Genomic DNA, 14,171 nt, shown 5'->3' on the forward strand with positions numbered 1-14,171 from the left:
ATACATTGTTCTAACAAAGGATACTTGATTACACCCCTTGCGCTATATCAATATCGCGCACATAGGTAATATTCACCATATAAATTTCGTCGGTTTTGTGTTGCCGGGAACCTGTGTATTCAATGCCAAGTACAGAGTTCAAGTCACAACCCATAGATTAACTTACACTTACATAAATAATTACATAAATACACGAGATGCATGAATAGAAAAATCATTACGTTTTTTTCATATGATTTCCAATAGCTGTACCACTAATCATAACTTATCCTTTGCCATTGCAGAGCCCACCGTGAGCGTCGTCCAGGGAGGAGCCTTCAGCAATACTGGACCTTTCACTCAAGACCCGTATGACATGCCAAAAAACAGCCACATTCCTTGCCACTACGATGTGCTTCCGGTTCGGGACAGCCCTTCTTCTCCAAAGAAAGAGGTCAGCAGTGAATGATGGCCACACTGAACCTCGCAACTGAGAGGAACCCTTCCCATACTTGTGGCTTGCCTACTGGTCTTCCTCCTTGAAGGCGTCCCGATGACTGCTAATCCTTTCCGTAGACGAATATATTAACACAGACTCTCAAGCGGACATTAATGCACGCAAATAGGGCTCCATGGAGAGATGCCCATAAGCGATGAGTGCTTGATCAAATTTCCTGGGTGATTGTGACACGCGTGCTAAATTTATATGAAATTGCGTAAAAGGTATGGCTGTAAATTTGCGTACATTTGATTGCCCCTGTCTTTCAGCCAGTGGACTATTTTGTTTATTAAGTTACTAATTCGCTGTGCCACATATTCTAGGGGGTCACAAATCAGCCAAGTGTTTGCTGTGAACAAGGACCCCCTCCACATGTTTTCATGGTGCTCCTCATGTCTCATCACACTGGCGCGAAAAGAAACCTCATGAGTTCAAGTCAGAGTTTGGATGAACCCGAGGGCCGCTCCCGCCCCAGTCCATGCAATGAAATCACTGTGAGATAACAAGGGCCATGCTCATCATTAGGCCAATATATATGCTATATACTTAAAAATATTGATTCACTGTTTGACATGAAAAGATAGCGTATGTTGATTGGCAGATGCTGGTCGATAAAGTTCTTACTGCAGTCATTGTTCACATCAATTTAGAAACAATTTTTAAAAATTCACATGACCAATAACATGGTCATGCCCTGTTACTAAAAAAGCATTAATAATGCTACCTCTCAACTGAGACTGTGTTAATGTGAACCTTGTGTTGGCACTGTGGTGCTCTAACATTGCCGTACTGTAAGGTGTGTGAAGGCATCACTGTTGTCCACGAAAAAACTGGTGAGCCGGGGACGTGGCTTGCTGCAGGACCATTGTGGCATTGATATTGGCTGAAAGCGTCATGGCGGGTTGGATGCCGAAAAGAACGCAGTCTGCTCTTACAGCTGCATATATGTTCTGCTATTTGGGTAGTTGTGGAACCCGGTTGTATGACGGAACCTTGCAGGCATTTACCCGCACGCATTTACCACACAGTCAATACCCCGCGTGCGACATTACCACACGTTACTTTAGCATGCAAGCCATTACAAAGACCTGCTTTAGGGGGCGCTAGTCTTTGGAACATTATAACCTACTATTCCAACTCCAGTCTACGCAACAATATGGAATGTGTTGAACTTAAAAATTCAACACCAGACCAACAACGCGCCCCCTACAGCAAGTGGTTATAACAACTTGCATGCTAAAGTAATGCGAAGTAAAGTCACATGCGGCATACCAACCTAGTTGTAAAGGCTGGCCATTGTAAAGACTGCGGGGTAAATTATGTTTAGCATGGAACCTTCGGGAGTTGATTCAAGCGCGATATAAACCCGTAAATAAATAAATAACCCTGCAAGTGAAAGGCCAGCAGCACCATATGGAGCAGTGTCTGTTGTAGAGGGTGGCTCAAGGAGAACCATCTGTTGCTGCTTCATCCAAGCCCCACTGCATCAACAGACAGATATTTCACCCCTGGTGGTGCAAAGGCAATTAACCGGTAACAGTGAAATGACTGGGAGGTGGTTACATATTTAAGTGAACAGATTAAAAAAAAAGTCACCCTTTCACACAAAAAAGTATGTAGCCAAACATAAAGAAGCCCAGAAATTCACTTAAAATCTTCACTATCTGTTCCCCGCACCTCTCATCTGCATCACCCGCATCTGCTTGAGCTTACTACGCAGAACCCACTTCACATATCACAACATTACTTCATAAGCGTGGTTCGACTTGTCTGAATGGGCCGAGTGAGTGTGCGCGGAATGGCCAGATGCCTGCCCATGCTGTAAGTTTGATGTGCGACAGGAGATTTCAGTTATAATAAGCGATGGTGATATGTACTGTAATATAGAACCTGTACAGATGAAACTTTTTATTCTCGTTGTTGTTAGTATCGAGGGAGGTTTTTTTTATGCACTGCTGCCGAGCAGGCACTTTTTGCATTTTTGTAGCATTTGTAGGGGAATTATGCTTAAGCAGGTCTTTTGCATAGCGCTGATAACTTTATTACATATACCACTATAGTTTTTTCCAGTGACCTGTACCTTCACTTTAATATTTTATGTCTATGCTTTGTAGGGTTTTGCTTCACGCATTTTTTCATAATTTGGCTTTCATTTTATGTCGCAAATGGGCACCTTTGCAGCACAATATATGTGATTCAGTAAGTGTGGTTTGTTGTAATTTTGAAATGGTGTTTGCTGTCAAAATGTACACAGTGGTTTACGAAAGGCATGTGAATTGAGAAGCAAAGGTTTAAATGTTATCAGCAGATCATTGTAATACTTTTCATCATCCCCAAGTTGTTAACCCTCATTTGAAGGTGTGTCCTATTGGCAGAGATACAAACATAACCATGTTTTGTTAGGGCCACATTCAGTGCCTGCCCTGGGCCAGTCATGACACTCAAATGGTGCCATTGGCTCCAAAGCTGCCTTGTGGCCCTAAATGTTTAACATTTGAACAAACGAAAGCAGGATTCAACACAACTAGCTCACCCATCAAGCCAGCTTGATGTCAAACATCATTTACACTTTATAGAGTTATTGCCCCAAGCTATAGTATTTAACTTTTATTAAAGGAAAATTATATTTCATAGGTAAATTAGCTCTCACCTGTGATTGGCTAGGTCATGAAAAATCTGCAGTTTCTCCAACAAATGTTGAAGAGCCACCTGAAAAGTATAATTTCCATGTAGGACTCTCGCGGTACGTTGAGCTGCTGCAGGTACTGTGGTGTTTTCTATGGTCTCCAATCTCCTTTTAAGACTGGTAGGGACCAGCACTGCTTCTTATCCACACCACACACACACAGACCAAAAGGCAAAGCCAAGAGCCTGCAAACTAAAGTGTCTCTGCTGAAGAAAGATGTTGGTATTTTGCTTCACATCTAGCTTGCATTTTAAAACCAAGATTCTGATACACAACACGTTTCAGGTAGGGCTTGTGCCTGGAAATAGTGACCGTGCACGTGTAATGTCAATTCTGATTGACGTAGTCAGCATCAGCAGCTTTTCACATGTGCTGATGTGACAGCTTCGGAAACAAAGTGCAATATATGCAGATGTATCCATATTCATAATTGTCACCTAGGTATAATGATTCCCAGGTTCCCAGTGTGTGCGAGGGGGGGTGGTAATGTAAGTGGTTAAAACAGATGGTGAGAACACCAACAAAGTCAGAACTTTGTGGCCATTCAAAAACATTTGCAATGCTTTCCACAGATATCTGTACTCCAATATTTGCACCTACGGGGAGTAGTGAAATTATTCCAAAAAATGTGGGCCAAGTGCATGCAGCGCCCCTGTTTATGTAGGGAGTATAGAAGAAGGGAAGGCTTTACTTTGAATACAATTTTTCTGTGAAAAGCCTGAAATTGTACAGTTACCTGAACCCTGTCAAAATGTAATGCGATTTAAAAATGTGCATGTGTAGCAGTTTGGAGAACAGGCGCATGGCAGGAACACGAAAACATCATAGTTTTCCAGAACATGTAGTTGGGATTTTGTTAGTCGGCTAAAACGTATGATTCTCCACAAGTCAGGGTGATTTCTAGCCCTTGCAGCAATTATTTACATTGTCATGAATCAAGTCAATGAAAGCATTGAATGTTCTAAACAAGGGGACATCTCATTGACCAAACAATGGCTTCCATTCTGCTCACCTTTGCCAGGAAAACAGAATGGAGATACGAAAATCTGGACTAAAGTGACTAATTCCCAAACTAATCAATTACTCTTCTGGCGATTCCTATGTGAACCTCAAGGGCGCAGTTTACCAGTATTTTCCAGTTTCCAAACTCATCAATTCAGCTTGTAGGCGACTCCCATATGAGCCTAATGGGCAGGATTCATTTGGTATTTCCACTTCTGGGAGATAATCTCCATGTAGGCCTATCCAAAGGTCACTTGCACTTATTGCACTTCCGGTTCTCTGGGATCCATGTCTTAGATGATAACATGAGTTCTGCAGTCTCAATAGAGAAGTAGCCATACTTCACTAGTACAGTTGGTAAGAAGGCTGTTTCATTTTAGCTTGGTGATCGCAAAACCAACCTGTGGCCCTCAGTGCCGATGCAGGTTCTTATGCATTTGGACACCTGTATTTTCAGGAAGTGAGAGATGCAATGCTCTTTTGTGCTTCATGGACAGCCTTTCAAAAAGAGATGCCCATCTTAACAATCTACGGGTTGCCTCATCGATGTGTATAAGGGTCGGTGTATGTGTGTGTTGCTCCATAACATTGTAGTAAAGGACAGCACTGAACATTTTGCCTTCTACAAACCATAAAACCAACACCCCAGATGAACTGCTCAGCGTTTTGTTTGTGTAAGGTAAGAAAGAGTAAGCAAGTATTTCATGCAAAATCAATTTTCCTTAATGTATAAAAGAAAAGTAAACTAAAACCACAAACAACAAAAGTTCTGAAAAAGTATAGATAAAAAAAATAAAGCAAATGACAGTGATGTCAAATAAACCTGGATAGTCACTTTTAGTTCCTCTGAACCTCACAATAATGCGAGCTACTTATTATTGGCACTTGGATATCATATAAGCCGTATGATGCTTGTGTGAAGAGACGAAACCCAGAATCTCATGCCAAAATGATGCGTTAGTGGTATTAGATGTGGCGTGGATGAGGTGAGCTTGTTTGAAGAGAGATCAGCCTTTATGTGTTGCATAGTGTAAAAAGGTGTTTTATTGATTCAGGTCAAACAAAGAAGGACCCTCTTCACACAGTTTGACCCCTCCAGGACAGGGTCCTGCATCTTTAGGGTCTAGACCGAGCACTACAGAGCTGATTTTGATGAAGATGCTTTATATTAAAGATTGTATATAATGTTACAGTAGATGTAAATCAATTAAACTTGACTCATGTTTGATTATTTAACCTTGTACAGAAAATATTCTTTGTTTTGATAAAAAAAAATGATTCTGGGTGTTGCCAAACTGGGCCTGACCCATACAAATGTATCTTTTGTCATGCCCCAGACATTTTTCATTTTGATATGACTGAAGTGTAATGTATATAAAATACGACAAATGTTTGACACTGTATGTCTGCTTTTTTTTTCCTACAAGAACGTCTTTTAGTTTTGAAATGTTTCTATTTTCCAAAGATGACCAATTCTCATCCATAGGACCTGTTACTACCAGTTTTATATCACCAAACATGCCTGTAGGTTAATGCAATAAAGGTTTCTAATGAAAGTTTCAAACTTGGTTGGGGTGTTGATTATTTTATGATCACCAGTGTTTCCAGAGATCCATAAATGTTGATGAGAGGTGGTGTCTTCGAAGTTTCCTTGGCGAATGCAGGCTGAGGTAAATGTTCTTACTTGTGTCTATGCATTACCATCTTTTTAACTCCTCCCGCTCCTGCATGCTGGATTCCTGCATGCTGGATTCCTGTTGGGACGAAGTAAGCATGGCCGACGGATTTCTTGAAGCTGTTTTTTACCTCTTTTCCCAAAGTAATGTGATGCACAATGTTTAGGAATTTTGCGAAAATTTTACTTGATTTCTTCTTCTTTACAAATATAGAATAGTTCATCAGTTTGTCTTCTTTTTTTATAATTTTGCTGATCTCAAAGTGACCATTCAGGGAGATTACCATCAGTCAAATTATGTTTGTGATTGTATTCATGAATTTCATTTTTCTCAAAATTCACAGCGTACATGTCCTGTACTATGCTCCATCGTTCAACATAGAATCACAAATCTCCATGGGCTCTTAAGAACAGAGACATTAGAAATAGCCACAGAAGGAAATTCCGTTTTTCTTGATAGATCACTAAGTTTTGGACGCCTATGTTTTGACTTCGGTACAAAAGGGGGTGGTGATGGACGTTTTGACTTCAGCTGGGGTCTTAAACCTGCTTATCAGACCTCGGCCCTGCTATGTATTTTTCTTTTTTAAGTATAACCTTCTGTAACAGCCCTACTGGCTGAATTTATAAGACAGGAAATCAGACTGACATGTAGGGCCTTAGTAGGTTGTCCAGGATGGTTACAGACCCTAGGTCATCTTGAATTCTTTACATCAAACACACAAACGGTGATGGGAGGATGCTTCTAACAAGACCAATGACAATTGTTCGAAGTAGCATTCCAACCCATCATCATTTTGCCCACGTGCCACCAAAGATTGGACCCAGCCGTATGCAAATCAGTCTTGACCCTGCTTCAAAAGGAACAGACCAGCCCGAACTGCCAAGCAAGATCCTCTCCGAACCGGAATACAAGCAACCCAAAACTGCTTTTACCACTGGAACCAACCTACACCCGATTGAAGAGCTCTAATCAGGGTGAAACCAGTCTTCAGATCAGTGTAGAAGACATTACCAGCATTTTTTTGCGAAGCTGCACTCAACATTCTTACCACAGGAGATCTAGGGTGGGTAGGATATCTCCCTGCATGCATATCAAAGTGTTGATGATGATAAGCTAAGCCAGTTAGTAGAACAACCAAACAAGCTTTTGGTGGTTGATTACGTGAGGTACTCCCTATTTTTACAAAACATTTTTCTCATTGACACCACAACTAGCTTTATAAAACTGGTATACAAAACCCCAGACAAACGCCCAAATTACATGAGTGAGAGCCCTTATAAATTTGTTGTAGTGGTCCAAGAATGTATGGACATTTTAGGGGTGTAGGAGAATGGGGTATATTCTTTTTTGATACTTTGCACTTGGCTTAGAAGTTCAGGCTCTGTGAGTCTGTCTGTATTAAACAGGTATGCAATAATGTACTGCACGTACCGTGATGGCAGGTTTTTATGTGCTAATTCTAAATAGGAGACACTTAGGACCTGATTACGAGTTGGACAGTAAATTCCGACCATCCTTAAACCCTTGTTTACGCATGGGTCGGAACTGCAAGTTTTCAGGTATTTAACACATCTGATCATTATTGGATGCGTTAAATACCTCTAGCTTCATTAAATTTCGGCAGGTCAAACCTGCTACATATAACGGGAAATATGTAAGTTATTTAGTGTATCATGGAGATTATGGTGCGTTACACACCAAAATTCGCATGTTACTTCCCGCAAACTCATAATAGGTGCTATTTATCGCACCCAATAAATAACGTACCCTGTGGTATTATTATTTTCAGGTGCAAAAAATAGTGCCTATGCTCGTAATCGGGGCCTCAGCACGAAGGGGAATTAAAGAATATAATGTATGACATCTTTTAATATTTACGTCCTGTTCATTCTTTAACCCAACTGCAACTGTGATATTTGCTATCATAATTTTGCACATGTTCTGTATTAATTTGGCTTCTAATAACATCCTCTAGTAATACTAGTCTAGGTGTTTTGTGTCTGTGCTCACTTTGGGAAAAGGGTGTGGGAAGTCCAAGAAAAATAGCACCTATACTAGTAATCAGTGCCTTAGCGGGAAGGGGAATTATAGAATATAATATATGACATCTTTTAATATTATTTACGTTCTGTTCATTCTTTAACGCAACTGCAACTGTGATATTTGTTACCATAATTTTGCACATGTTCTGTATTCATTTGGCTTTTAATAACAACCTCCAGTAATCCTAGTCTAGGTGTTTTGTGTCTGTGCTCACTTTGGGAAAAGGGTGTGGGGTGTCCAAGACAAATACCTGTTGTCTTTGGCATTTAATATCTGTTCCTAATGTGAATCCTTTCCAGATAAATTTAGAAGAGGTTCAGAGAACCCTTATTCTGCAACCAGGTTCTACAGTACTCTTGTTCAGCTGCCCTATGTGGGTAGCTTTGCAGATGTCTAAGTGAGGTAGCTTTGCAGATGCATAAAACACCTGAGGAGGATTAGGGGGCCTGTCTTTGGAATCATATCCCTAGTGAGGGGAGGGACCCCCCTACTGGTGCTAGAGAAGGGAGACAGGATGGATGATATTCCCTCCATGGAGGAAATCCTTATCAGGAAATATGGACTCACCCCTGAAAAGTATAGGGAAATGTTTAGGGACAGCAAGAAGCTGTTCCGTCAGTCCTGGGTGGATTGTCTGGATTCCTTTTGAACAGCACTAGATGGCTGGATAAAGAGCAGTGACATGAAGAATTACCTAGAGCTGCATGACCTGAGGGTAAGAGAGCACATGTTCAGTCTTTGTTTTGCAGATCTGGCCCAACACCTGAATGATAGTAAGCTCGCTAATCCCATGGAGCTTGATAGGGAGGTGAATCACTGGCTCAGCATCAGGGTCCATAGGAAGGTACCTAGGAGTGACTTTAAGGAGGATTGTTCAGGTTCTCCCCAGCAGAGTGAGGAGAAGGTCAAAAGTGACAGAGAAAAGTCCCAGAGGAAGGGGGAGGAAAGGATTCCCATGCCCCTCCTGAGAAACAGAGGAGATTCTGGTGGGCGGTGGCCAGGGCACCTAATTTACAACCTTGGTTTTTTGACTATTCTCAGGTAGGACAGAAGAAGGGGGACTCTGTCTGTCCTAAGACACAACCCACTGGTGGGTCATCTCCAGGGGTAGCCAATATGGTTTTATAGGTAAGTAGTCCCAGGGTCAGGAGGTAGATCATTCCCTAATCTCTTTTAGTTCGGAGGTGAAATCTGAGGATAGACTTCTGACCCCTGAGGTTGGGATTTGTCACCTTCACGGGGGGAAGGTGAATGGGGTCCCAGTCATTGCTTGGAGGGAATCCGGGGCCAGCCAGACCATGGTAGTGAAAAGGCTGATTTCCCCAGAGCAGTAGACAGGCCATGTGTGCAGGCAACTCAGTCCCAGGGGTGGGTCCTTGTATACACAATGGCCCTGATTTCCCTGGAATGGGGCGGGAAGGCGACCCAGAGAAGGGTCATAGTTAGTCCCTAGATGCTCATAGACTGCCTTCTGGGGAATACGTTGCCACAGATGTCAGGAGAGTTGGGAGGGAGGCTGCCCAAGGTGCCCGAAAAGCTTTGCTTTCTGGGGGTACTGCTCCCGAGGTGAGGGTACAGAGGCTCAGATGGAGGAGCAGGTGGTAGGAACTGTCCACAGTGGGGGACCAGTGGGTCAGTAGTTGCCTGCTCAAAGAACAGAGCACCCAAAGACTGACATTGGTGAGGCCTCTTCTGATTGGGAAGTGCTCTTTGCGCTACCTCATAAATAGAGTGCAGGAGACCTGCACAAGTCAAACCACTACATGACACCACTGCATGACACAGGGGTGGTTTCCTCCTGGAAATCCTCGCCTGCAGGCACCTGAACAGCCTCTGAGTACAGACCGTGTGCTGAGTATCCAGTCTCAGGCTACACCCCTGGACTGCTGAGAAGGAAAGGAGAAGTGGGGTGCAAAACACCCAGGGCTACTACCCCCATCCTCCCCGAGAAACCTCAGAGGTCAGAGAACTCCAGATGGCCTAGGGCCTGGCCCTTGACACTGACAGGTGTCAGTGGCCTCTGTTGGTTACTGCCCTTATAGGCAGAGTTTTCCTTGGGTTGGAGACAGAAGTCTCCTCCAAAGGGTGAAACGGACCACATCACTTTGTTGGACATGATGGTTCTGTCTGCCAACTGGGATGCATCTGTGAGCATTTTATGGTTAGGATCCGAACATATGGCGTCCACAGATGAGAAGGGTTCCCCATGGGTCAATCCAGGTGCTTAAGAGAGTGTAGTCAGATGGATCTAACTGAGATTTGAACTGACAAATGCCACTTCATAACAGGGCCCCTTCGTCCATGTTCTGTCACCTAAGTAGGGAAGTCCATCAAGGAGTTGAAAAGTCTACCTTGGCCTTTGGTTGTAGAGGGGTTATGTTGGACTTGTCCCTTTCTGCAGGGTCCTCTACAAACCGTTTGCCTTCAATCCTCCTATTTTGCTGACACAGTGCCTTTGACTGACAGCAGTTCCCTCCACCCCCCAGAGCCTTGAGACCCTTACGGGTGAATAGTCATGCTTTACAAGTCACTTGATTGACTGATTGATTGATTGACTGACTTTGTTTTTGCTGGCTTTAGGACTCTGCACCTTACCACTGCTAACCAATGCTAAAGTGCTTGTGATCTCTTCTTTATACATGGTAGAATTAGATTACACCTAATTGGCTAATTTAATTTACTTGTAAGTCCCTAGTAGTACTACCTGTGCACAGGACCTGTAAATTAAACGCTACTAGTGGGCTTGCAGCACTGTTTGTGCCACCCACTCAAGTAGCCCAATAAACATATCGCTGGCGTGCCATTGCATACTGTGTGTGCAGTTTTTAATCTGCCATTTCAAACATGCAAAATAAGCACTTTGCCAGGCCGAAACCTTCATTTTAAGTCATCTAAGTCACCATCTAAGGCACTAGTGTATTTAAAAAGTAGGGCATGTACTTTTAAATCTTACATGTCCTGGTAGTGAAAAGCTACTAAACTCATTTTTCTCTACTGCAAGGCCAACCCCTCCCATAGGATAGCATTGGAGTTACCTTGTTACATTTAATGACTTGTAACTTCCAATTAGGAGCTGGTAGACAGGCTGAGTTTAGCATCTGAAGATTTGTAATTAGAAGCCCTATTTACTGGTAAAGTCTGATTTTTTCTATCACAATTCTGAAAATTCCACTTTTAAAAAGTTGGCATTTTCTTCTCGTAACCATTTGGTGACTGCAGTCTGATTCTGGGTCACAGGGCTGTGTGTAGCTGGCATTTGTTTTTTTGATATTGTTCCCAGACATTAAGACAAAGGGGAGGATCTGCCACCTTACACATTTGCCCATCACAAAGGCTCTGTCTGAGCACTCTTACAAAGGGTTTGACACTGGTCTTAGCCACATTATTTCCTGCATGGCTTTATCCCCGAAAAATTATTTTCCTGAATGGCATTAGTTAAAAGACAACATGCCTGAGTTTTGCTTCCATTTGTTAGGTTTCTCTCGCAGAGCACAGAGGAAAGGCACGTGTACAATAAGCAATACCTCAGACTCTGATGGTATGCTAAGATAGAGAGCACTCTAGATATTACCTCTCATGGGGGTCTAGTAATTGTATGAAAAAAATACCTAGGGTGCGCCCTAGTATCCCTATATTTTAAGGTGCCCCTGGCATGGTTCAAAAAACTGTGTGGGTGTTATGGTCTGGGTATAATAAAAACGCACAGGCATACTTGTTATTGAAGCATATATTAATGCCCTTAAGGGTATCTAATGCTACTCCTTAAAAGGACAATCCCATGGACATGCTCCTGCAGTCACACATACTCAAAGGTGCAGTGCCTCTGTTACACCTACTCTACTCTGTCCCACTTTTCATCCATGGTGTTTTTATGTTGTTCGTCTCTAGTCCTGACGGATCCCTTCCATGCAATGTTGGAAGAGGTCTACAGGCCACTTATCAATTTTCCCCATTTCAGATGGTAAGTTGGCACACCCGCAATGCTAGGAGCTATGGAAAATCTACTGAATGTGACCAAGATTAGCACGGTACAGTACAGGGCCAATATAAGTCAATGAGCCTAGGTGACCTAGACACCTTTTCCGGCTCACTGTGATTGAGCACAGGTTAGATGCAACCCAGCAAATCACCACACTGAACTGTTTTATATTTACATTTAAACAATATTCTGGAACTCAAAATATTTACTGTGGGCAAGGTAGGACAAATTGGCTGGCAAGGGCCCTACAAAATCAGAATGTGGGGTCCTTGAATTTAGGTGCCAAAAGTTCTGAGCAGGACATATTTAAAAAAGAATTTCGCCATCAAGGTTCCTTTGAAACTTGGTTCACTTTTTGTATATTCCTACTGTGCAAAATTCTCTACAGCGATGAATCTAAAGGCCAGATGTACGATCATTGGCAATTGCGACTCACAAATTGCGCCAAATTGCGAGTTGCAATTTCTGAGTTGCAATTGCCAGTGTACAACAGTGTTTGAGACACTGTATGCGATTCCCAATGGGGTCGCAAATTGCATGTCTCATGCATATTGATAAGGCTGTCGCACTTTGCGACCCCGTTAGAATGGCTGGCACTCTCAGGGATGGTGGCCTGCTGGGGTCAACAGACCTCCATGTCTGGGACTGCTTTTTAATAAAGCAGTTTAAAAAAAATGCACAGCCCGTTTTCCTTAATGGAAAACGGGATGCATTTAAAAAAAAAAAATAATAATAATTTTTTAAGGGCTGGTAGTGGTACCTGGGACCACTGCCTGCTCCGAAAAAAAATTTGCGCACCCATTCACCAAGGGATCCCTTCCCGTTTGCGAATGGTTTACCACCCTCCTGAAGAGAGTGGTAAACTGCGAGTGTTTTACGACCGCAATTGTGGTCGCAAACCATTCTTACATAGGCTTCAGACTCGCTGTTAGGAAGGGATGCCCTTGGAACGCCCCTTCCTAATAGCTAGTTACTAACCCTATTTTGAGAGTCGCTATTTAATTAGCGACTCGCAAAATAGGGTAAGTACATGGGCCATAGGTTTTTTTGTATGCGTAAACGGGTCTAAAACCCATTTGTTCATGCAAAAATCTGTCGTACATCTGGCCCCAACATCTGTAGGTGGCTTGGGTTTCAGAAGACCAAATGCATTCTGCTTGCGGTCTGGTTGAAGACCCCTTTCTTACAAAAAGAAGCTATAAATGGGACAAACCAGGAAATCTTTCCCACCGGTATTGTGCTATTCTCAGATAGACTTGGTGCCTTCTCTGGCTTTTTCCTTGAGTGAAATTTAGGTTTCAAATGTTTTTGGATAATGAAGCCTTTTTCTCCTGCTCACTCCTCAAGCTACCAGACTTCAGGATACAAGGTTGCAAGCAAGACTGGCAGGCATGCTGTTTCAGCAGAAGATCGAGTGGCAACTTGTCTACTGTTCTTCAAGAAAAGTACAATAGTTGCCCTTTATGTCCCTGTGACACTGGAGGCCAGCTGGTATGACCCTTGAAATGAACTTTCTGTTCTTCGGCACAAGACCAGGCCTCACACTTTACTGGGTGATGCAAGTTCTTCTGCAAGTCTATTGAGAGAGATAATTACTACAGCAGGAGGAAGGGGAGTCTGGTATAACAGGTTTAATGCCTATCAAGACTTTAGTAGAGGATGGACAGCTTTTATTAAATCATCTCTGGGCCAAAACCTCAGCACTAAAACTGATGTAGCTTTTTGATAACTATTACAATAGTGTTCCGATTATTTTCCTACCATTTTCCAAAGTCAGTCTATAGAACAATATATCTTTTATTCCTATACAGACATTTAGAACATACAAAAGCCACTGAAGACCATGCAGTGAATTAGCACCTTGTATCCTGTCATTGCAGCCACATGCCAATTTCATGAAAACCCAAATATTGGGAGATGTGAATTTGTAACCTTCAGAAACTTTTAGGATCTCATTTCAGTGGTTATCCCTGCTTTAAACACTTGCTCAGAACTGGTAATGTAAGTTACTAGACCAAAATCACCAGGACATTTAGAGCCTTCAAACCTGAGGACAGTTCATGTCATTAATGGAAAAACTTGACCCTTCCAGAAGCGAGAGGGACTTTGGACCCACAAGATCTTTCATTTTTGGAGTACATTAAAGTTGACTGGGGGTGCTAGGTGCACCAGACACACTAGTACCCTTTCTGTGGAAAGACTAAGGGCCTGATGACGAGTTATGGACCACCAAACCATTGGTGGCAATCCAACAACCGTTGCACTGCGGAACCGCCCACTGTTTTACGAGTGCGGCGGTCGGAC

General features: G+C 42.7%; 1 protein-coding gene across 1 annotated transcript in view; it reads left to right on the plus strand.

Annotated features, from left to right (window-relative positions):
* The window catches only part of MEGF10 (multiple EGF like domains 10), a 293,827-nt gene extending 288,103 nt beyond the window's left edge, over nucleotides 1-5,724 (plus strand). The window contains exon 25 of the mRNA XM_078675602.1: nucleotides 285-5,724. Within this exon, the coding sequence (XP_078531728.1) occupies nucleotides 285-448 (164 nt within the window). The 3' untranslated portion in view covers nucleotides 449-5,724. The remainder of the gene's footprint in view (nucleotides 1-284) is intronic.
* The last annotated feature ends 8,447 nt before the right edge of the window (nucleotides 5,725-14,171 follow it).

The sequence above is a fragment of the Lissotriton helveticus genome, chromosome 2_1 (assembly GCF_964261635.1).
Source record: "Lissotriton helveticus chromosome 2_1, aLisHel1.1, whole genome shotgun sequence".
Classification (NCBI taxonomy): domain Eukaryota; kingdom Metazoa; phylum Chordata; class Amphibia; order Caudata; family Salamandridae; genus Lissotriton; species Lissotriton helveticus.